At 38.5% G+C, this 24761-nt stretch overlaps 2 protein-coding genes across 2 annotated transcripts in view; one reads left to right on the forward strand and one right to left on the reverse strand.

Moving 5' to 3' along the window:
• The window catches only part of LOC134647248 (RING-box protein 2), a 73796-nt gene that overhangs the window by 43976 nt on the left and 5059 nt on the right, over positions 1 to 24761 (reverse strand). The window lies entirely within an intron of this gene.
• Positions 8969 to 24415, forward strand: LOC134647232 (facilitated trehalose transporter Tret1-like). Its single transcript, XM_063501495.1, has 4 exons — positions 8969 to 9507; positions 20926 to 21390; positions 22181 to 22294; positions 22769 to 24415. Exons 1-4 carry the CDS (start codon positions 9433 to 9435, stop codon positions 24026 to 24028), a joined length of 1914 nt encoding a protein of 637 aa, XP_063357565.1. The 5' UTR covers positions 8969 to 9432; the 3' UTR covers positions 24029 to 24415.

The raw sequence follows: 24761 nt of genomic DNA on the forward strand, positions 1-24761 counted from the left end.
GATCATTGTGATATCACGGCTTTCAATCTTAGGCCTTAGGAAAAAACATAACTTAGTATTAGATCTGAAAAAGGGTAACTTTTTAGCCATGGATAACCAAATATACTAACAAAAATGGAAGAGAGAAGTCATTATAAAGGCAACAATGGAATCAGAACCATTATCCGGACTGTGAGATGTCTCTCACCACTAACCACTTGTCAGTGGTTAGAATCTATATGCTCAGAAATTGAAGAATTAGACCTTAAGCATGACACTTTCAATTAACATAAAAAGGTAAAAGAATTCACAAATATAGGAAGAATATTTACTACAGCTAAGTTGTTTACCAATACACATGAGCTCCTGATAGAAATAGATGAACAGAAAAAGGAACGGGAAACCTATAATATAACAACTCTATTTCAAGACAACAGAACCCAAATCCCTCCTAATATAAATAGAGATTTACAAGGACCACCGATTATTCATAGAGAGGTCGAAAGTCAATTAACTATGATCCTCAGAAATGAGGGACCGACTGTAGAGGAAGAAGCGTCAAACCAAGACACTCTAGCTAGGTGTTCGGTGTCGAAAATTCAATGCGCAACGGTTTAACGTAATTTTAGTATATTTCCGAGATGGAGCGATAAAAGATAACAAAATGCAGCCATAATGTATCACGCGTCTATCCTTACGGGAGTGTCTTATCTTATCAGCTGTAAATTGTGATATATGACTGATTCAAAATTTTCCATACACGGCCGGGTGATAACTTGCAACTAGTGATGTGCCGTTACCGTAAATTACGAGAACAGAGAGAATCGTCGGGTAACTTTCGCGGTAACGTTCTCCGTACGGGTAATTATCGAGAAAGTGGTCCAAGTTTAAATTTTTTTAAACTTTTTTTTACAGTATTGATTCTTATTTAGGTAATACAATCTGTATAAAAATTTTCAAAATAATCTGGCAAGAGGAACTAGTTTATTACCAAAATTACCGTAAATTACCGCCGTAAATTACGGGCAATCTTCCCCGCGAATGTTCTCGGGTAATTTTTCTAAGAGAAATTTTAACTTTTATCAATGAATTCAATGACGTATGTAATTAGATGTTAGAGATTAAATACACAATAATATTACATTATTTTACTAATGTTTAATAAGTTTCATTTGATGTGCGATTTAAGTGTTTTTAATGAAAGTAGGTTGAATCAAACTTGCCTAACGAAAAATAAAGTGAATTCTTTATTATTTTAGCTTAAATGTATAAAATTCATCTCATAGTTATGACAGTGATTTTAAATATCTAATTCAAAATGTTGTGTAATCTAAAAAAAACATATCTTATACCTTTAAATACAAATACAAATACAAATAATTTATTGAGAAAAGTATAGTACAGTGGTTGCTTAATGAGCAATTCTTATATATTTATTTATATATATTTCGGGGATCTCGGAAACGGTTCTAACGATTTCGATGAAATTTGCTATACGGGGGTTTTCAAGGGCGAAAAACCAATCTATAGATATAGGTCTTATTTCTGGGAAAACGCTGATTTTTGACCTTTTATATGTTTTCCGAGCAAAGCTGCTCGGTCTCCCAGATATTATATTTCAATGTCATATGTAAGCAAGCATTGATGTGTAAGGTAAAGTTTGATTTGTAATGACTTCCATTACAACAAGTGTGTTTTAAGATACAATTTTATTACGTCGCGTGTTTATTTTAAGTTAAGTAGGCTGTTATATTGTAAACAGGTAAGGTCAAGTGAGGTAAATGCAACTATGGGATTATTGCGTCTCTCCGTTCTTTCTCGAATACGATTGGTCGAAACGCCCTCTACTATGCAACGTTTCATTTCCAAGTAGCTCAGGCATGAAACGTTGCATAGTAGAGGGCGTTTCGACCAATCGTATTCGAGAAAGAACGGAGAGACGCAATAACCCCATAGTTGCATTTACCTCACTTAAACGCTTATCAGCTGGGTTTGCAATGTACCCAGTTACCGCAGTAAAAATAAAACACGTGGAAAGTGCATTTTTGTACTGTGTGGGTACTAACGGATTAAAATAGTTCCTGATGGCCCTCAAGATCCTGCATTTATAGTGCTCGACTTTTCTATGTCCTGTTACTTGTCTCGATAGCGCAATGAGCACGTGAGAGGATCTTTCAGAGTGGTCCTTTATTTATGACACACTAAAAGAAGGCTTAGGATGGTCCGGTCCGGCCACATGAAACGTTTGATAGTTTGCCAGTTAAATCTCTTAAACATCCCTACAAAACACGAAGTCCACACAGTCTGCAGCCATTCATGCCCTTCAGGGCATGCTAAACCTTCCATCGCTTACAGCAAGATCTTCCATCACTTAAACCTTCCATCGCCTACACATACAGCAAGAGGCCATCCCCCTCAGCGGACATCCCCAAACAGACAGTAAGTCGGACTCTGGAACCTTCTCAGAAGACCTGAACGTGTCCATTACCACTCCGCTAGGAGCCCATAACTCATATTCCAAGCTGAGTGCATGGGCATCATCAATGCGGCGGCTGCGATCACTGCAAGGAGGGTAGGGTTTGCAATCCGGATCCGAAATGTATGAAATTATCCGGATCTGGATCCGGATCCGCGGATATTCCCATACATTTCGGATCCATCGTGCAAACCCTAAAGGAGGGTAATAGGATCATCCACATGCTATCCGACAGTAGAGCACTCTTAATCGCCCTGAGCCATATAATTACATCAAAACGCATCAGGTGCGGAGGCGATTGGCCCGGAAACGATTCTCCCGATCTACTTTAGCAAGGTACGCTCACTGCTGCTAGAACGTACAAAGAAACAGCACACTGGCTAAACCAGGCTGGAGGCCGAAAGGCCATGCCTGGTATCAATGAAAGATTCACGAAGTCGCTTTTCAGGATCCAGCACGAGGAAGGGTGACCCTTTCTCTTGAGGGGTCGGGTTGGCTGGAGTAGCCTCCACCCCCCGTCATGAAAAAAAAGGCGCCCGTCATCGAGTTACGGAAATCTGCCCGTCCTACAATACAATACAATATCCTCACAACATTCCTGGGAAGACGAAGACCTCCCGGCACATGGTAGTTCAATATCAAGAGGGAGATGAAAGCCTAGAACCTAAACCCTATGGTAACATTGGTAACCCAGAAAAAAGCGGTTTGGCTCCGCCGCCGTACACAGAAGCCCAGATAGAGCTGGGACTAATATAAGGAGAAATAAGACTAGAAATTATTATACCAATCAACCAACATAAAAATAATAATATCACAGAATAATAATAATGTAAAAAACATTTAAATATTTTAAAACCACAAAACTTGTAAGCAAAATTCAATCCTAATTTAATATACTTCATGGGTAAGTTACCGTAAATTCTCGGTAATTTACGGTAATTTTCACTAATGAGAATTACGGTAAGTGCGTAATTTCTCGGCGGCACATCACTACTTGCAACACATTTGTGCATAAAACACCTGATACACGTCGCACACATTGCAAATATTAACAATATGTATTTAAATTTAAGTATGACTACTGTACCTACTATGATAAATCCTACTGTCATAATATGGTTTCACGCAATTATTACTAAATGGACTGGTGTGTATGGATTATGCAGACATATAGTGTGTAAGAAAACGCAGGTCATACTTTTTAACCCCGAAATCATCCCTTAAGTATTTAGAAAAAATTCGCGGGTGTTATACCTGGCTCGTCGAATAAAGACCCCTAAGTACTCGTATGACAAGGTCCTTCAAGTCGCTTTAGACGGGCTTAATTTTATTTAATAAATAATTGAAGAAATATGTTTTTACCGTATTTATGTTTCATTCTAAATAAATTAATGTGCTTTTACTTCCAAAAAAATTCCACAAACGTTTATCGTAACAGCTGCTCTAGGTATATAAAATTTGTTTGCGAGCGCGATTAACGAGCTCTATGCGAACGAAGTCGTGGACAAATAAAATATGTACATGGATAACTACCTACGTACGAAACGTACGAAACGAAAGGGATCGTACGAAAGGGAATAATAATTTGTGGAGTAATTTTGATGGCTGAATACTGCACGCCGCCAAGCATTTCATGTCCCGGTTTTCAAATTCTCTTCTTAATTTATTTTATCAGGCTCTAAATTATATTAGGTAAATGTCTTATTTCAAATATTAGTTCCTTAAAAATACCTACCCGAAAATAGTACATTGTTTACGTCAGTACATGGTTTGTTTGTAAACACATATTTTCGAATAGTTAGGGCCACTTGCACTATGCACTAACCCGGGGTTAACCGGTTAAATCTGGAGTTACCATGGTTACCAGTACAATTTGACACTGGGTTAATGGTTTAACTTAACCGCTTAACCTCGGGTTAATGGTGCAAGTGGCGCTAAGTCTGTTAGCTAAAAAATTTAAATACATTTCTTGCCTCTTATGTAGTTAGTTTCAAAACGCAATTAGCATTTAAAATTTTGATAAGGACAATTAATATGATTAATGCATTGCCATAAATAAATCAGTCGTCAATATTGCAGATTATATCATTGTGATAACAAGTGATAAGGTAATCCCATATCAATATTGCTCAATCATAATCATAATCATTTATTTGCACATAAAAAGGGTTTTACATACAGGTGTACAATCATCAAAGTCTAACAACACATATTTACCTACCCTGACCCCAGCCATGGCCATAAAAACTATGTATTTCACAAAAAAATCACGACAGAACACGTTGGGTTAGGGGGGGTATAAGGAGCCTGATTTGTGCACAACCCCTAATCATAAATCATAAAACTAATTTTGAGACTTTAGTTTTGTAACTGATAGTTATCATACGAATAATAATTTTGGATTTCATCAGTTCTTAGCAAATTAACTCTTAATATGCTGGAAATTAACAATTAACTTCTCAGATAAGACAAGACTGTTTTTTCATTAGTTTTCTTACATGTATTCATAATTCGAGAAGATTGCATAAAAAAATAAGCATACTTTGACATTCGCACTTAATTTCACAATAAAACTGGCCTTCACAATAAAGCTTTAGGCGGGGTACCCGCTTTAGGCTCCTCTCTCCTCCATAATAGTCGAGAGTGCAGGACCTAAACGACGGCGTTGCGTGAACAAGAGATTTCCTTTGGCAGGATTGGTCCTTAGGACCCAAGGATGGATTTAAGAAGTCGAGCCACCGAGATTTCTGATGTAAAATTTTAGGGGGTTCAAATTTATCTTGTTATCTATATTATTTAAGCTACTAGGCCAAGTTTGGTATAGTTTTCGTATAAATCGGGGATGCCGAATTCATTTATTTATTTATGATATCATATTATACTTATACCATTCCGTAGTAAAACGTAAAAGACACACAAAATATAAAAAAAACTTTTTTTCAATTCCTCTTCACGCTTAAACCGCTGAATCAATTTAGTTGAAATTTGGTATAGAGATGGTTTGAATCCCAGGGAAGAACATAGGATACTTTTACTTAATCTCAAAAATAATCCCTTAAGGGTGTGAAAAGGGACGTGGAAATTTGTATGGGGATTCAATAACCACTGAACCGATTTAGATAAAATTTGGTATAGAGACAGTTTGAGTCCCGAGGAAGAACATAGGATAGTTTTTATCCCAAAAAAAATCCCTTAAAAATGAAAGGTAAGGTGTAGGGTTGTATGGGGAATGTATTACGCTGAACCGATTTGGATGAAATCTGTCTACATCTTTGATTTAGTTGAAAATGATACTAAACTTGACTTAGAACCTAAACTTAAAGTATTATTAACCTCCGACGTCGCAGACGCTTAAAACCCCCCCAACCCCCACCAGCATCAAAAATCTGGGTGGCTCCACTTCTTAAATCCATCCTTGGGTATCCTGCCAAAGGAAATCTTTTGTTCATGCAACGCCGTAGTTGACCTTTTTATGCTCTGAGCACACTCGACTATAAGAACATTAATTTACAAAAATATAAAGGTGACATGATTGGCCGCCATGAACCTATATAGGCGCAGACGCATAACTAAGAAGAATATTTTCGAGTACGGGCTGACTATTGCAGTACGTATGACCCGACTAGTCAAACGTGTAGTAATTTTCCACTATGTCATTTTGGCTCCTCTACAAATGTGTACACGTAATATGCACTACGCACACATGAGCAAAGCAAACGCACGTCAACCAGAGTTTGTAGCGGTTTGACGTATTATTTGAACCACTGTTCTATCGTGGTTTTATCTGGTTGGTTCCAAAGAAGATAAAAATAGCATATTACAACGTGCAAAAATAACATACTGTACTAACGCCAGCCACCACTGCCAGTCAGCACTGTACCTAATGGTATGTATGGTAGGTGCCTAATGATATTGACTGACTCTACATTTTGTATCAGTCTGTTGAGGGCTGTTTAAGTAAGCATTGTGTGTTGAGGGTTTGCATGTTTCTACCCGACTGGCGAACTATCAGGAAGGGTCCGTATTTTAGTTGCTGGTCAAAGAATTTTAAAGTGTAAAGAGATATGTAGTTAGATTTGCTTTAGCTTTAGGAGTAATACAGACTAAATACCTATATTTTAAACACACGACTTTAATTTAGCTTTTATAATATGTACACATATCATTACCGAGCACACATAGGTGTGGCACTCGCAATTCTGGAGACTGATGTAATCACGCGCAACAAGGCATCCATGACGCACTGCGTGACGCTAAGCTCTGTATACGTGACGGAGCGGAGGCGCGGCCCGAGCGAGCTTTCGGGAATCACGCGCCCAGTCTCCCTCATAAAACCACAACGCATTAAAGTGAAAAAAATTCTTGATGTAATTTCACTCTTAACACACGGCCGTAGTGTATATAATTAATGACTCAATGCTTATTTTTACCATAGCGCACGTGATTTGGTGCACGCGCTTTAATACCGTGGGTGCAGTCTAGAAACTTCTACCCGATAGTTTGGGCACCTCATAAAAAACGAGGCCATCACAACACAATGGACAAAATGCATGAGCAGCGTCTAATAACTTAGTTTATTGTGATGCGATCGCGTATTGTGTAGTGCAATCCGGTTTGTTTTGGCATGTAAAGTATTAATTTAGTAAACGATGCTGGTTTTGACGTCAATGGGAATTGGGTTAGTTTTAAATTTGAAATGCTGTACATTTGTGAATTTATTTTACATGGTACATATTTCCTTTCAGTCGATCCGCGCATTCCGCTGTCGGCTCGATATTTACGGTGCCAGTGCCGATTTTTAAGCTTTAAAATGCAGGAACTGAACTTTCAACAACTTTGAAAGTTTTACATTTTACCCCTGGTAGATCAGGTGATACGAATTTGTGTTCTACAATTTACCTAAACGCTTTAAGCTACAAAAGAATAGCTATTAAAATTAAACACTAAATTAGCTTTTTTCAGAAATAATTTTGCAGCATTTAATATCTATTACCAAATCGTTATTTGAATCATACTTCAAACAAAACAGTTGTTGCGCCAAATTTTCAACAATTGAGGGTGGCCAATTTCATATAAGTGTTCTTGTTAGACACAATTGGTCTAAAATGCCTTGATGGCGCGTTTCAATCAAATCAGTAAAGCGTGGATGAGCTCAAGGCATTTTGCTTGCGCCGGCGCCGCCGTGACGCAGGCGACCCACCTCCTCGGCCACTATCAGGAAACTATACTCGGACAACCACACCCTTTCTTACGTAGGTTATGTGTGTTATGACACACCCTTTTTATGAATAAGTATCTCGGTATATACTTTGAAAGGTGATCGAATGTTTTATTTGACAATGTAATAATTAGAAGTGGCACAAATAATACAATTTCAATAATTACTCAAACTATTTTTTAATCAGTTGGGATTTTTTTTAATTGATGTATTGTATTATTCCCAATATGTACTAAATGTACTACATAACATAACCAATTAAGGATAAATTACTTACAGGAAAAACGATTTTTATTGTTAGGTACCTACTATTATTCCTTACATTGTCGTTCTAATCTATAATAATGGATAATAACTGGACAACGATATCATGATGTCAACGTAGTATATTTTAAAGTATTAGAGTACCTATTACTGACCTAGGTTGAATATTTAAAAAAAAACCCGGCCTAGTGCGTGTGTGCGTGTCAGACCACACATCATAATGAAAGGTTACGTACCTACCATGGTGTCAAATAAGCGTGCGGCTTTTCTGATATTAACACAATGGATAAAAAGACCAATAAATATGCATATCGAACAATATAAGTAATAAACATACTCATTAAGACCTAACTTACATCGTCTCATCCCAACTTCACAAAACAGAGCCGCCATCTGCCATAGTTAGCATGCTGTAAATAAATAGGTAAGCTTATTAACGCAAGCACTTAAAATTATGATTCATTATTTTTAGTCTGTAATAACATCGTCGTGAATTCATGGCCCTATTTAATTTCCATTGGTAAATTTCCACTACTAGGACATTTTCAGATGTTTTGAAATTCGTGAATCATGTTGATCGATGGGCCGACAGTGGGATAAAATGAGTACCGAATCATGTAGGTACCTACCTAACTAGGTAGGTATTCTAATTTTAGAATTCGTATGCATGGCGTATCTTATCAAATTCCGGCTGGCCGCCATAAAGTTTATCACAAATTAGTTCCCCGCAACTTCGCAAATGTTAAAGTTTCATAATAGGTATTCATTTAATTACTTATTCCAATATTATATCTAAGTAGACGCAGCATAAACAGTTTGTCTACAATAAAAATTTGAACAGTCTATCTATGCTAACATTTGAACCATAACATTCAGCTGCAAACTGTTGATAAAATTATGGTGTGTGTGCACACACACGCGGCCACGAAACCCATACATAGACACGTGTGGCTTACATGCGGAGGCGCCGGGCGCGGGCGCGGGAGGGGGCGGCGACCGGCGACCAACCTTCTATAAAACACTGCGCTGCCATCTGCAAGTTTCAATAGATAACTTGAGCTCTGTACGAAAAGGTACGCGCTACCAACATTTTCGCTTGTTGAACTTTAAAGTTGAATGTTGTGCACCCTTGCAGGAACGTGGCGCCGGATCTAAACTTTTCAATGAAAACGTGACATTTCCGTGGACTTATATAAATAAACAATACGACGTCTGTGATAAAACTGTGTTGAAACAGCTTTAAATTTCGTCTAGTAAACTGTAATAGGGACCAAGTTTCTCCACACTACATGATGTGTGTGGTTTACCGGTGATTTTCGCGATCCTGGATCTGAAGAAAGAACTGAAGAAGATAAGATATAGGAAAATTCAAAGTGTATATTTTTATAGACATTATCATTTCGACGTCCCTTGATACCGTGTTCAGTGCCTTTAAGAACTTTCAATCAGACTGTTCCAAGTGCTTTGAACGTGAAGAAGACAGGAAGAAATCAAGATGAGTTTTAATAAGAATAATCCGAACCCCATGGGGAAGATCATGGGCTACCTCAAACAGCTGTCCACCGAAATGGTAAGTTTCTCAGTTATATTTAAATAAAACAATTAAAAAACAAAGTCAGCTCTACGTACAGTTATTTTCCGCTGACACAAATTCTTGTATGGACTAGGTATTTGTGCATGCTTAATAAGTAATTAACATACCCGTTGTCAAATGTAAACGTTTGATTTCAATCGCGGTTCGAAAAGGAAGGAATGTTACGTGGAATGTTAGTACCCTGAGTTTACATTAGCGCGCTTCGCGAAGCTTCTATGGGAATCGCCGCAAAGCCGGTCCAGAGAGTTCTCTCGGCTATTAGACAATCGATGGCTTGATGGTTGCTAAGCAACGCACACCATTACCCAATACACATACATACAATTTTTAAATTTACCGTAAATAAAATTTTTAGGGCCTAACGCTTCATAATTTTTTTGGTACCAGATTGTGGCGCTAATTCAACTTTCTATGACGATTTTGGAATAAAAAAATTTTACAATTCGCCAGCGACATGCAATTTGAATTTCGGAGTTCTGATGATAACAGACGGATTAGCAGGCAGTTGTTTTTAAATAAATACTACTAAGTAATCTAAGTATAAAGTTAGCATGACAAATTTAACTCACGCGCGACTAGCGGCAAGCTAACTGAACCAAGCAGTGCAGACAGCCTTGCAAGGTCGGCGTCGGCGCCTCGCCCGCGGCTATAGCTTCGCTCAGCTTTACTTTCCATTGCCTCTACCAGCTCTACCTCCAACTATCATCACTATTTATTTAAAGAATATGAAGGCAAAGACATGCAAATGCAAAAAGATGCTTCGAACGGCTAGCTATCGTAAAATTTTACAATATCGGATAAAGATGAATAAAAAGAAAATTAATAAGATTCCTAACCTAAAGATTTTAATTAGTTCGTAGGGGTTTTATTAGTAGATATCTCCATAAACTTGCCGCAGTTACACAAGGCAAAAAAAAATAACAGAAATAATTTTGTGGAAAGATGCAATAATGCAGTCTTTTGATTTCTGACTTCCATTGTCACTATTTCCATAAACTACTCACATCCCTTTGATTTTATTATAATTTATTTCACGACTAAACGATTACAATTATTTAAATAACAGGTTTCATAATCAAGATAAAAAAAAGGCAGTAGCAGTATGTTTTTGATCAACTTTTATCATGTCTCACAGCAGTGTTTCCTTTTTTGCGATGTTTAAGTTTTTTAGAATTATAAACTTATCAGCTTCAACAATAAAAAAACTGTCATTGAATAAATAAAATGAATATAATACCGAAATAACTAAATCTAACTGAAGAATTTTTCATGCCTGTAATGTTTGGTAATCATAAGTAGCGACACCTATGGAGTTTGTTTGCAATATCTCTGCAGTTGAGGTAGAGGTAGTTGTATTCGTCAAAATGTCTGCGTAGTTCCTGCATTCTGTCATAGATGGCAGCACTGTTTACATGTTTTGATATTGAAATAAATAAAAACATAAACATATAAACTCTGACTTACAATACACCGGACATCGTTTCGCTAATACACAACAACTGGGATTCCATCATATGCCAATTTTCTTGTATTGACGCGCGACACACACACACATTGACAGCTGTCTCAGACCCACCAGACATACACCAGACCAATCTGCCGGCAGTCGGTTCGGACACGTCAGTGAAGTGAATTTGGCAAAAGAGAAAACTCGAAAATGCCGGCATTCGTTGTTAAATGCTGCAATAATGATCAAAAGAAAAAAACAGACAGAATAACTTTACATTTGTAAGTTAATAAATTATCACGTTATTCTATGTAAAATCAGTATATCAATATTGTTTACAAAACTACATTAAAACTGCGTAATAGAAGTGTGACCAGTAAGTTAAATAGGGTAATTTCCCGGAAGTAGGGTAGTTGATGCCCTTCTAATTAATCATTTGTATATAATTATGAGATAATTTCGGTAAATGGCTAAATTATTGATTGTGTAAGTATATATTTCAAACTTATTATGTCATACTGTCATATGCGTGGGTAGGGTAATTTCCCGAGAATGGGGAGATTGAAGAAGCTTTTAAAACCAATTTTGGATAATTATTGTTTTGCTGTGTCATTAGAGAAAAGAGACTCATATTATTTTTTTAACCGATATCCAATAGAGACGAAGGTTGTGTATACCTACGGATGTATATGTTTGCTGATAATTTTTCATAACTTTTTCAGATCTGATTCAATATTTTTATATCTCTAATGTCTTTTAATCAAAACTGTGATTTTAAATTTGCACACGGGTACATGTATCTTGAGCAAGTACTAATGCTTGCACATTTTTCAAGACCTATAAAATTAGGTACCTACGTAGAGTCGGACCAGGCTAACTCTGCATGGCATTTTTAATGACATCATCAATGTCAAATTTCTATGAAAATATGACGTTTGACACTCCCGCACTTTGTCCTATTCAAGTCGGTGCAAAGTTAGCTTAGATGGACTTTATTTACTGTTTAACATAAAATGATGCTCAATTTTATTTTGTTTAAAAATAAATTATTTCACAATCGGGGAAAATTTGTATTACATGGTATCTTTTTAACCCCCGACGCAAAAAGAGACGGGTGTAATAAGTTTAACGTGTCTGTCTGTGTAGATACACAGATGGCTGTGGTATCGTAGCTCCCAAACGGATGAACCGATTTTCGTTTAGTTTTTTTTGTGTCATTGATAATTTTACCCCGAGTGTTCTTAGCCATGTTTCATGAAAATCTGTTCAGCCGTTTGAAGATCCTCAGCTCTTATAATCTTATAGACGCCAGTTAAAAAAAAATTGGTTAGGTTATAAATGTTATAATTATAACACTATGACATAAACAAAAGATAAGAATATGAAACCTAATGAGTAATAACAAATTACCTATGCTTTGGGCTTTATATGCATTTTATTGCCATGTTTAGTCCCAGGTTTGTGATTATAATAATATCATTAATATCTATCTGTTCTTTAGGAGCAATACTAAGGTGACCTCACTAAGCCTTGAACTAAAAATGTTAAGGGTTCTGTAGAATGCGTAATCAAACTAGGAAACCTAAAAAGTAATAATTACTTAATTACACAGAAGGCCTTTACTAATGTGGAATTATAAACCCTAACATACCTTTGTACGTTTGTACTATTATGTACTTATTGAATTTGTATAGTTTTGTCTCAGTAACCTTGAACACGTAAACTAAAAATATCAATTTTGCATAAAACAAAAAGCAAATAGTTTTGGCAATAAAAACAATGCATTGCATCACTTTTAAGAGCTCGTATGCATGCAGGTACAAACGTACTAGAAAACAAAGTAAAAGCTGGTAGTATTAATGCTATTATTTCACATAGCCCATCTAAATATTGGCCTTAAGTTAACATAGGCTTGGCTAATAATATTGACTGTGTAACTGTAAAGGCTAAAGATTATCGAGTCTAGTTCATGGGAGTACTAGTGTAACGTGACCTACCGGTCCCAAGGCCGATGCGGTATCAGGTAGAGCCAATATACTGGTTTTCCCTGGCGATCTCGCTGGCCTCCGTCAAATGATTGAATGAACCCATAGCGTCCGGTATGGAAAGTATGAAAACGATCGAAGCGTACATAATGCATGTTCATAAACCCGCCCTAAAGAGTTCGATGTGACCTTGACAAAGCGACAAGTTCAGGGTTCTATCGATCTATTTAAGTACTGTTATGTATTTAGATGGGTACTTGCAGGATTGAATTGTAATGACAGCTGAAGGTAGTTTGGAAATAAATGAGTTTTGCTTCTGACCTCAATGGCGTTGTATCTTTTATTGGCGACTACGGTAAATTAATGTAATTTGTGCGCAAAATGAACAGTAATCTTACTAATGTGGTGCTTCTTGGACAATTTAACCCAAAAACGGACAAGTGGTGTGATTATAAGGAACAATTACTATGTGCATTGGACGTGGCGGGCGTGGCGCAGGACCTGGATCGGGCGCGCTCGCTGTTCCTGTCCCAGTGTGGCAAGGACACTTATTCACTGATTGCATCACTTCTGGTCCCGCAGAGGCCAACTAATGCTTCATTTGAGGACATTATCCGTGTTTTGGACCAGTTTTTTGAGCCGGAAGTAAATGAAATTTTACAAGCGGGGAAGTTTCATAAACGCGTACAACAACAACAAGAGAGCGTGCAAGAGTTTATCGGCGCGATAAGTTTGCTCGGTGCTAAATGTAACTTTGCCGATCTTAAGCGACAGTTGAGAGATAGACTAGTACTTGGGGTGCGCGACGAGCGCCTGCGCCGCGAATTGTTGAAGACCAAGGACCTCACGTATACGGGGGCCGTTCAGTATTGTCTTAACTACCAGGCGACGTTCCCAGACTTGTACCCTGAAGCGCGTGCTAGTACATCTAAGCAAACTCCACAAAATGAAAGTGACCAGATGGAAATTGATAAAATACAATCCGTGAATTGCAAACATTGTGCCCGGGTTCATAAACCGAACGAGCGGTGCCCTTTCAGTAAGGCTCAGTGTTATTATTGCAAGCGACATGGACATATTGCTTCGGCCTGCAATAAGAAACAAGGTAAGGTCCATGTGACCGAAGACAAGTGTTCATGCGACTCCAACTCAGACCAGGAAGACTCGATGAATGGGATCTACGTCTGCGCCGAAGATTACTGTGAACCGATTACAGCAAATGTGGATATTAATGGTGCCAAATTATTAATGGAAATAGATTCCGGAGCTTCAAGATCTATAATATCTGAGGAGACATTTAGAAAGTTGTGGTTCAACCCACCCCCATTAAATACCACAAATGTGAAACTAGTTACGTGGAGCCGTGCCCCTTTAAGCGTCTTAGGGTTGGTATACGTACGAGTGGTTTTAGGCGACAAAGAAGCTCAGTGTGAACTGTTGGTGGTCGCCGGCCGCGGACCGAGCTTGCTCGGTAGGAACTGGTTTAAGAAGTTGGGACTGCAAGTGGATGGCGTGGGCTGGTCAGAAGAGGAAGTAGCTGAATGGAAGAATAAATATCCAGATTTGTTTATGGAGGGTTTAGGACAGTACACGGGACCACCAGTGTCACTGCATGTGCGACCCGGGGCCGCCCCACGATTCATGAAAGCGCGTCCTGTACCATTCCCACTAAAACAACAAGTGGAGGATGAGCTGCGTCAAATGATTAAGGATGGCGTATTAACACCAATCAAATATTCAAAATGGGCTACTCCCTTAAGAATTGTTAAGAAAGATAACGGATCTTTGCGTATCTGTGGAGACTATCGTTCTACGGTTAACGCATCAATAGATGTTGACACATACCCGCTCCCTACATCGACAGAGGCATTCGTGAAGCTTAGCGGGGGAAGTATATTTAGCAAACTGGACTTGAAGCAGGCGTATACCCAGCTCAAGGTTGACGATGATACCGCGACGCTGCTAACACTAAATACTCCCATCGGACTAATGAAGGTGAATCGTTTGGCTTACGGGGTGAGCGCTGCGCCTGGCATCTTCCAGAGGCTCATGTCTACCACCCTAGCTGACATGGAAGGAGTCGCGTGTCTTCTGGACGATGTAGCCATCACAGGGAGAAATATGGAAGAGCATAACCAGAGGTTGGACGTAGTATTGAAAAATCTTCAAGATCTGGGTTTTCGTCTGAACGTTAATAAATGCGTCTTTGCTTCACGGAGTATTACCTTTTTGGGCCATATGCTGGACGCCGAAGGGCTGCATCCGACTCCGGAGAAAGTAGAAGAGATTCAGGGTAAACCAGCGCCCACAAACAAAGAGACATTGAGAGCATTTTTAGGACTATACACGTACTACGAAAAATTCTTACCTGACAAAGCTACATTACTTGAACCATTGTACCGGTTGCTGGAAGCGAAATCACCGTGGGCTTGGGGTGATAAGGAACAAGCTGCGTTTAATAAAGCTAAGAATCTTTTGTCGTCGGATTGTACGTTAGTCGGATATGACCTTAATAAAGATTTATTACTGGTCTGTGACTCGTCAGATTATGGTTTGGGAGCCGTGTTGGTTCACATCATGGAAGATGGATCAGAACGTCCGGTGATGATGGCGTCGCGGACGTTACAACCACACGAGAGACGCTACGGGCAAATTGACAAAGAAGCGCTCGCGATAATGTTCGGGCTAACTAAGTATCATCAATTTCTGGCCGGACGGAAATTTTGCATCATCACCGACCATAAACCCTTAGTTGGTCTGTTCAACCCGGAGAAACCAATTCCTGACCAAATATCCCCTAGAATGTTACGGTGGTCGCTAAAACTTAACGGATACAGTTATTCTATCAAATATCGACCAGGCAAATTGATTGGAAATGCGGACGCTTTAAGCAGGTGGACAGAACCAGAGACGTCTTCGGTGAACCCAAACATAGACTGTCTAGGCGAGGTACTTTTGCTAGAAGAGCAACCACTGGGATGGAACCTGGACGTAAAAGCTATTGCTGAAGAAACCAAGAAAGACCAGATGCTACAGAAGGTGTTGTTTAACGTACTCCATGGGTGGCCGCGCTCCAATACAGATCCTGAAATGCAACCATATTGGATCCGCAGAGATGCTCTTTCACACAATAAAGATTGTTTATTGTGGTGTAACAGAGTCATCATACCTACTTCGCTTCACCAAAGGGTACTTAAATTGCTACATGCTCCACATGCTGGGATTGTACAGACAAAAGCATACGCTAGAGGGTACCTTTGGTGGGCCGGCATGGACAAGGAAATCGAAAAGGTGGTGGCTGAGTGCGAGGATTGCCAGTCTGTGAGGAACAACCCACCTAAAGATCCGCAAATATGGGTCATGCCTGACAAACCTTGGAGTCGAGTCCATATTGATTTTGCTGGTCCCTTCCAGGGAAAAACTTTCTTGCTATTAATCGATTCTTACAGCAAGTGGATAGAGGCAGAAATTGTTCCATCTATGAGCGCAGATTCCATAATTACAATTTTGAGACGCATTTTTGCCTCACAAGGATTGCCGGACGTTTTGGTGTCCGACAACGGCAGGACATTTACGGCCGAAGACTTCAATTTGTTTTTGAGGAGGAACCATATCAGACACATATTCACTCCGCCCTACCACCCAGCTTCGAATGGCCAGATTGAAAGGGCTGTGCAGACATTTAAAAACAAATTGAAGAAAATGGCAGCTACAAACATGCCTTGGAGTGAAAAACTGGCGAAAGCCTTATACGCTTTGCGCACCGTCCCTAACAGCTCTACCAATAAAACACCGGCGGAAATGCTTAACGGACGTAAATACAGAACAGCCATATCAAGTTTACACCCAGAGAGCACGCCGAGCCGAGCCGAACAACAGCTCGAACAGGCAGCGCAGCGGCCGTGCGCGCGCGCCTTCCGTCTGCATCAACCTGTGCTCGTGCGAATGTACACACCAGGAACTAAGTGGGCAAAGGGCGAGGTTGAGACAATAGAGGGACCCAGTACTTATGTGGTAAGAACGGAAGATGGAGACCTGCACCGTCGCCACGCTGATCAAATCATAGCTCGAGCACTGAGACAGCCGATGGGAGCTCCTACTTGTGACCAACAACCGCTTGAATTTGGGTCTCAGTCTTCAGCTGAAGAAGATCCTCCTATTGTAATTCCACCACCAGAGTTATGGCCCGACATCATAGGAATTCCCAATGATTATTAATTGTATAACGATTTTGTAATGAATAATGTGTTGATTTAGACTTGTTGATTATGGTGGAAAGGTATGTTATGTATTTAGATGGGTACTTGCAGGATTGAATTGTAATGACAGCTGAAGGTAGTTTGGAAATAAATGAGTTTTGCTTCTGACCTCAATGGCGTTGTATCTTTTAAGTACCAAAACATGTAATTCCTTACTAGATACGACTTTCACGGAAATTAAGACACTTTGGTCCAGGTCAAATAAATGGGTTAATCCCACTAGTTACCACCAAGTTGTTACCAGTGGTAATTACTGGGAATTTTTTTCCCACCTTTTACCACTGGTAACTACTGGGAAAAATAATTCCCAGTAGTTACCACCAACTCGGTTTGGTGGTTAAACTTTGTTAGAGCTAAATACTAATACAAACAGTACGAATAGTATAGGGAATAATTTTTCCCAGTAGTTACCAGTGGTAAAAGGTGGGAATAAAATTGCGTAGTTACCACTGGTACTGGTAACAACTTGGTGGTAACTAGTGGGAATAACCCAAATAAATGAATACGTGTATGTCTGAACATTAGTTCGTTTCTTGACGTCTGGCCCCTTATTTTTACTCTTTGAAGTAAGATACTTAGTGAAGGTTACTACATATGTAACATGATGGGGTGGGCCCAGAAATGTACCCACGTTGCCATGTTACCATTGTTGAGCTTTGTAGAGTATTCGCTAAAGTCAAATAACACTTTTGAGGTATTTGTAAAATAGACACCTGGACAAGAGAAGTTGAAAAGCCTTTGGGAAGGGTTATTTTTACAGTATATGTCTAGTTGTTGAGCCTTTGGGAAGGGTTATTTTTACAGTATATGTCTAGTTGTTGTTTTTGCGGTTTCCGTTCCTCGGTAGTATCAATACTATTCGGATTTTGATCGATTCGTTTTTTAACTGACTTTTAAATTCTACATATCCATCTATCTAATCTATCTATCTAATGCCTTTAAACGAGTAATTCTTGTATATTTATTTATTTATTTATATGTATATGTCGCAGTAAGATAGATAAAGCCGTGATATAGTTATAACCCTAGGGATATAATTATATGTCGTAACATAGTTATACGAAAGCGATTCATTACTATCTTACTAGGAATATAACTATAATACGTCTTTAGTTTAGTGATATAGTTATATTACTGGATTCAGTTTAGTGAAATAATTGTAGGTAGGAGTGCAGCGGTGCGGCGGAGGTATAGTATATCCCTAGGGATATAGTTATATGCCGTATAGTACGTATTATAATCATATTCCTAGTAAGATAGTAATTGTAGGTAGGAGTGCGGCGGTGCGGCGGAGGTCTAGTTATATCCCTAGGGATATAGTTATATGCCGTATAGTACGTATTATAATCATATTCCTAGTAAGATAGTAATATCTTACTAGGAATATAACTATAATACGTTTCTAGTTTAGTAATACAGAACTATATTACTGGATTATGTTCAACTAATTGCAACCAACAAAGTTGATTTTGTAATAAAAATAAAGACGAATATACTTACTGTTTTCTTTGATTCCCTGGCAGATTTAGAACCATTTAATCACATACCTACATAGAGTTTAGTCAAATACCGTATTATAATCATATTCCTAGTAAGATATTACTATCTTACTAGGAATATGATTATAATACGTATTATACGGCATATAACTATATCCCTAGGGATATAACTATACCTCCGCCGCACCGCCGCACTCCTACCTACAATTATTTCACTAAACTGAATCCAGTAATATAACTATATCACTAAACTAAAGACGTATTATAGTTATATTCCTAGTAAGATAGTAATGAATCGCTTTCGTATAACTAAGTTACGACATATAATTATATCCCTAGGGTTATAACTATATAACGGCTTTATCTATCTTACTGCGACATATATATTTCGGGGATCTCTGGAACGGCTCTAACGATTTCGATGAAATTTGCTATATGGGGGTTTACGGGGGTGAAAAATCGATTTAAGTAGGTTTTATCTCTGGGAAAACGCGCATTTTTGAGTTTTTATATGTTTTCCGAGCAAAGCTCGGTCTCCCAGATATTAACTTATAAAAGACGTATCTGGAGCAAAGTTTTAAAAATACTTTTTTATTTTGTCTAAAGGAAAGGTCTCTTATTATTTTATTATGTAACTGACTTCAACTTAACTTATCTAAATACTTACACAGTTATCCGAACAAGTAATAAAACATTTACATACCCTATTTAAACATGATAAATACGTGTATGTAAATGTAATTAAGATATCGACAGTTCGGACATGTTCGAGCGTTTTTCTGGAACCCCAAGATGTAGAAACAAAAGAAATAAATAATACCTAGCTACTACACTCATGTACAAGTTTAGAGGAACGCAAAAAAAAGTTTGCCATGTCCATGAGTATATTTACGTTATGGTTATAAATAGGAAATATAAGAATTTCGAGAAAATGCCGGTTGTATGTGAAAAACAAGTATTTTTTCGTAGCTCATTCATTATTCTCAAAAACTTTACAACTTTTACAAGCCTTAATAATTGATTTATGTCTTTTCCCTTTTTTATATACAAACACATAATTTAAATGACAGATTAAGCTAGACAAATGATTAACAGCTAATTGGGGTTTGTAGCGAGTTTATGAATAAATAAATAAATAAATTTATATACTTTGTAAAACAGCCAGAGCTGACAAAAGTAAACTGTTTATTTGAATACCTATTTAATTAAAACATATGAGTCTGCCACGTGATATTCATCTCATCTTGACCCATATTGATGGGTCAATGACGAACGTCATAGTGTCACTGTGTCAGTATCAAAACCAATAATAAATATTTAGTAAATTAATTAAAGTTTACCCTTTACTTTCAGTTTGCTTTCCGTCAAGTAATTAAGATAAAATTAAATAATCAAATACTTTGGGAACTAGTGACAGCTATTGTAGATTATAAAACAAACTTTTCTCAGAGTTTTAGTGGCGTTACCCACGGTCTGTCATTATGACATGTTCGAGCTATAAATGTAACGAAATGAAATTGAACAAAATTAATTTGGAGTGGCTTAAAAATTACAATACATTTTTCTATGAACTAGAGGTAATTACCGATTAAATAGGTGATAAAATCGAGTATTCAATTAATAAAGATGTACATCGAATTGATGACGACTACAATAGCGATGTTTTACAGGTAGGAATAACATAAACATCGTTACGTGGCTGTAACAGCCACAGTAAGAAGATTATTCGATAACGTCAATAACATCAAATAATGAGCGCTGTGTGGGTGGTCATTAGTGTCATTACAGCTACCGCCTTCCTCACAAGGCTTCAGTATGTGTTGATTCTGTGTGCGGGGCTGTTTTAAACAGGACTCTAGGGGTCAAGACGGGTTACCTTTATCACTACCCGATCATGCCGTGGCCATATGACAAGTTCAATGAGCATCGTGTTTTCCCGATTTGACCCCCGACACCCTAAGTTCACAATGTGTTCTTATCGTCTTGGACTTACGCAAATTAGATAGCGGATGTTAATAAATGGGGTACGTTTGTGGACAACAACTTCAGTCTAGAATCTCGCGCTAACCGCTTGACCAGTTAAGTTAGTGTACGTATCGAACAGCAGATATTGGCAACTTAAAACTCTTTGTTATCAACTTATCAGCCAGTATGATATTGTCATCCGCAAGGCTAATTTTATGAACTAATATGTTTTATTATAGGGTGGAAGCGAGCAGGCCCGTCGCGGGCAAAGTGACGAGGAGCGACTGTACAAGCAACGGGGACCCAAATACGCCAGGGTTCCTTCTAGAGCGACCCTCTCCGCCTCGACCACATGCACCTCCCTAGCCACTTCGTGTGGATCACAAGGGACACTCGCACCTAACTACGCGGCCATCCCTGAGCAGGTTACTACAGAAAGCAGCAGCGAAGACGAACTGGACTCCTTCAACAAGACCCGCAGGCACTTCCAGCAGCTGCGCCAGATCAGCCTCGGCAACGAGTTCAAATACAAGATGGAGATGGAAATAAAGAGTGAAGGAAGGAAGGATGAGAACCTCCGCAATTCGGTGCCGTTTGTGAAACAGCTGAGCCTTGACAGTAATAAGGCGAAACCTGAATTCAGCATCAACGGAGACACGGCTCCGTATGCGCCGACCACTCAGCGCATATATCTGTGGACACAGGTACGTAAAGCGTAGTTTTGTACCACTGATAAGCGTATTTAGGAATGTTGTAGATCTTTCCTTTTTGGCAATAAAATTTGAGCCATAAAGTTTCTTGATAAGGTTTTTCAGTCAATATCGAAAAGTTATGTGGATTGTTCGAAAATCAAAACGTGAAGTAGTTTTTGCTGCAAAATATGTTTAGCTGCTTAAATACAGTTTGGCAGTTCAAGCAAGTTGTAAGTTTTTGTGTTAAAATAACATGTAATTTTTCAAACAATTCTTATAAGGTAGGAAGTAAGTAATATTTTAAAATGCTGACATATGCGACGTTTCTAGGCATAAATGGTCGGTAAATATACATTGTTGGTTGTTGATTAAGGTGACTTCTAATGGCATCTTATATGTCAGGAGATAAAACGCTTTATGGCTAATCGACAATAACTTACCATTTGCTTGAAAACAACACATTTTAGCTACATACCCGTAAAACCGAGTAAGTTTGTATACAAACAAACATAAAAGCGACCTGCGTAGGTTCCCGTGTACTCAAGTGCGAGCATAAGAAGTCCGACTCGCTCCTTGAACTTCAGAAAGTAAAGCGAAATGGCAGAGCAAAAACGTATAGCGGTACTTTTCTAGTTTTATACATCTTTATCGACAGTTGAAATAAGTTTATCAAAATTAATAGACACCACAAAGAAAGTGTTTTAAATGTCTCAAGTAAATCCATACCAGGTGCGAGTTAAACGAAGTTTTGTGCGAATACGTGAACTTAATGTGGCTAAATTAGTGTTTCTGTTTGTTACAGCTGGTTGCTGCGTTTGCGGTGTCAATGGGCTCTCTGATTGTCGGTTTTTCATCAGGCTACACTTCACCCGCTTTTGACTCCATGAATAAGACATTGACAATTGACGAGACACAGGTTAGTATGAGATAATTGACATACCTAGGTCTGGCCTAGTAGGTAGTGACCCTGCCTGTTAAGCCGCGGTCCTGGGTTCGAATCCTGGTAAGGGCATTTATTCGTTATTCGTGTGATTAACACAGATATTTGTTCCTGAGTCTTGGGTGTTTTCTATGTATTTGTATATATCGTTGTCTGAGTACCCACAACACAAGCCTTCTTGAGCTTACTGTGGGACTTAGTCAATCAGTGTAAGAATTTCCTATAATATTTATTTATTTATTATTTATAGGTAATAAAAAATATTAATATTGAATTTTAGACATATAAAATATTAGAATACTCAACAATCATTTAAATAAACAAAAACCTAGCGGTTGTGCTGTATGAAACTAGATATTAAATACATATTTACAAATTGGCCTTACATTCACGTCTATCAATAATAGGTTATCGATCAGGTATAATAACAACATTATTATTATTTTACAGAAAAGCTGGATAGGCGGTCTCATGCCCTTAGCTGCTCTGGTTGGCGGCATCGCCGGAGGTCCTATGATCGAAATGCTAGGCAGAAGATTAACCATAATGGGAACTGCCATCCCATTCTTCCTTGGCTGGATGCTCATCGCGAACGCAATTAACGTGCCTATGGTGTTCGCCGGCCGGGTACTATGTGGCGTGTGCGTTGGAGTCTCCTCCCTTGCCTTCCCCGTCTACCTAGGAGAAACCATCCAACCGGAAGTGAGAGGTGCCCTCGGATTACTCCCGACTGCCTTCGGAAACACAGGAATTCTCCTCGCGTACCTCGCTGGAGCGTACCTGACTTGGGACATGCTGGCATTCCTCGGAGCTGCGCTTCCAGTACCATTCTTTTTACTAATGCTTTTGATACCGGAAACTCCTCGCTGGTACGTCACCAAAGGACGACCAGAGGATGCTCACAAAGCCCTTCAGTGGTTAAGAGGAAAGAATATTAACATTGACAAGGAAATGAGAGACCTGACCCGGACGCAAGTGGAATCAGACCGAGCCGGCGGCAGCGGCTTGAGCTTGCTATTCACCAAGAAATATTTGCCTGCAGTTTGCATCTCGTTAGGATTGATGCTCTTCCAACAATTCAGTGGAATAAACGCCGTGGTGTTCTATGCCTCAGATATCTTCAAGAAATCTGGCAGTACCATAGACAAGAACTTGGCGTCGATTATAATTGGCATTGTAAATTTCATATCCACTTTCATAGCAACAGCTATTATTGATAGACTAGGCAGGAAGATACTACTGTATATATCATCAGTGTCCATGATTATCACTTTGGTGGCCCTCGGAGGTTATTTTTACGTGTTGGAGTCCGGAAACGATGTGTCCTCGATTGGATGGCTGCCTCTCACGAGTCTCGTCATATACGTGCTCGGATTTTCAGTAGGCTTCGGACCCATTCCATGGCTTATGTTAGGCGAGATCTTGCCATCAAAGGTCCGCGGAATGGCTGCTTCCACTGCCACATCATTCAACTGGACTTGCACATTTATTGTCACCACGTCATTTAAAAGTATTGACGCAGCCATCAACATGTCTGGCACGGTGTGGTTGTTCGCCGTCATTTGTATGGCTGGCTTATTCTTTGTAATATTCTTCGTCCCCGAAACACAAGGCAAGAGTTTAGAGGAGATTGAGAAGAAATTGACAGGTGGTTCGCGGATAAAAATACGTAGCGCTAATGTCACCCGACACATTAAGAATGATTGTTAACAAGAGATTACTTAATGTGATTGATATGTGAATATACTTTCCAACTTTCCGTAGTGCGTGAGGCACGAAGGCTGTGTGGTAAGTCCACGAGAGTTGCAATAGGATGCACCTAGCTACGTTCGGTGTATTTATTGAAGAGACTGATCTGGATTGTAGCCATTTAAATCTCATTTACTTAATTTAAGTATAATAGAATTGATGTATAAATTGTCCATAATAGTTCCTTTAGGCTAAGGATTGTATTATGATCTGTGAACTTTAAGACCATATATTGATCATGACAAAACGTATTTTTTTAGATACCAAATGTTTATTTGTAAGTGAATCTTTATATTAATTAGAGTCGGGCCAAGCTAACTCTGCATGGCATTTGCAATGACAAAGTGTGGTATTGTCATAATTAATGTCAAATTTCTATGAAACTTTGAGGATTCTAATGACACTACCTCACGTTGTTCTGTTCAAGTCTGTCCAAAGTTAGCGTAAAAGACAGACTCTAAATATATTTGAAATATTTGGAATTCGACACTCTTTTAGATTATTATACTCAAATGCCTTCGTATATTATGGAGACATTGTTTTATTTATATCGTTATTTTTTTATTTAATAAAATGCATTTTAAGAGTTTAATAAATTGTTTCATTTCAACCTCTACTCTATTTCACCAATTGTACATGGAATAAATATAAGGTACAACAGTAAAACAGGTGATAACTGATATTATGGGCACTT

The sequence above is a fragment of the Cydia amplana genome, chromosome 4 (assembly GCF_948474715.1).
Source record: "Cydia amplana chromosome 4, ilCydAmpl1.1, whole genome shotgun sequence".
NCBI classification, from domain to species: domain Eukaryota; kingdom Metazoa; phylum Arthropoda; class Insecta; order Lepidoptera; family Tortricidae; genus Cydia; species Cydia amplana.

What these genes read in the sequence shown, in the direction of transcription:
- LOC134647232 (XM_063501495.1), top strand. Translation starts at nt 9,433, where the DNA reads ATGAGTTTTAATAAGAATAATCCGAACCCCATGGGGAAGATCATGGGC. An exon ending in AACAGCTGTCCACCGAAATG is followed by an intron (nt 9,508 to 20,925) that starts GTAAGTTTCTCA and finishes GTTTTATTATAG; the next exon opens with GGTGGAAGCGAGCAGGCCCG. An exon ending in GCATATATCTGTGGACACAG is followed by an intron (nt 21,391 to 22,180) that starts GTACGTAAAGCG and finishes TGTTTGTTACAG; the next exon opens with CTGGTTGCTGCGTTTGCGGT.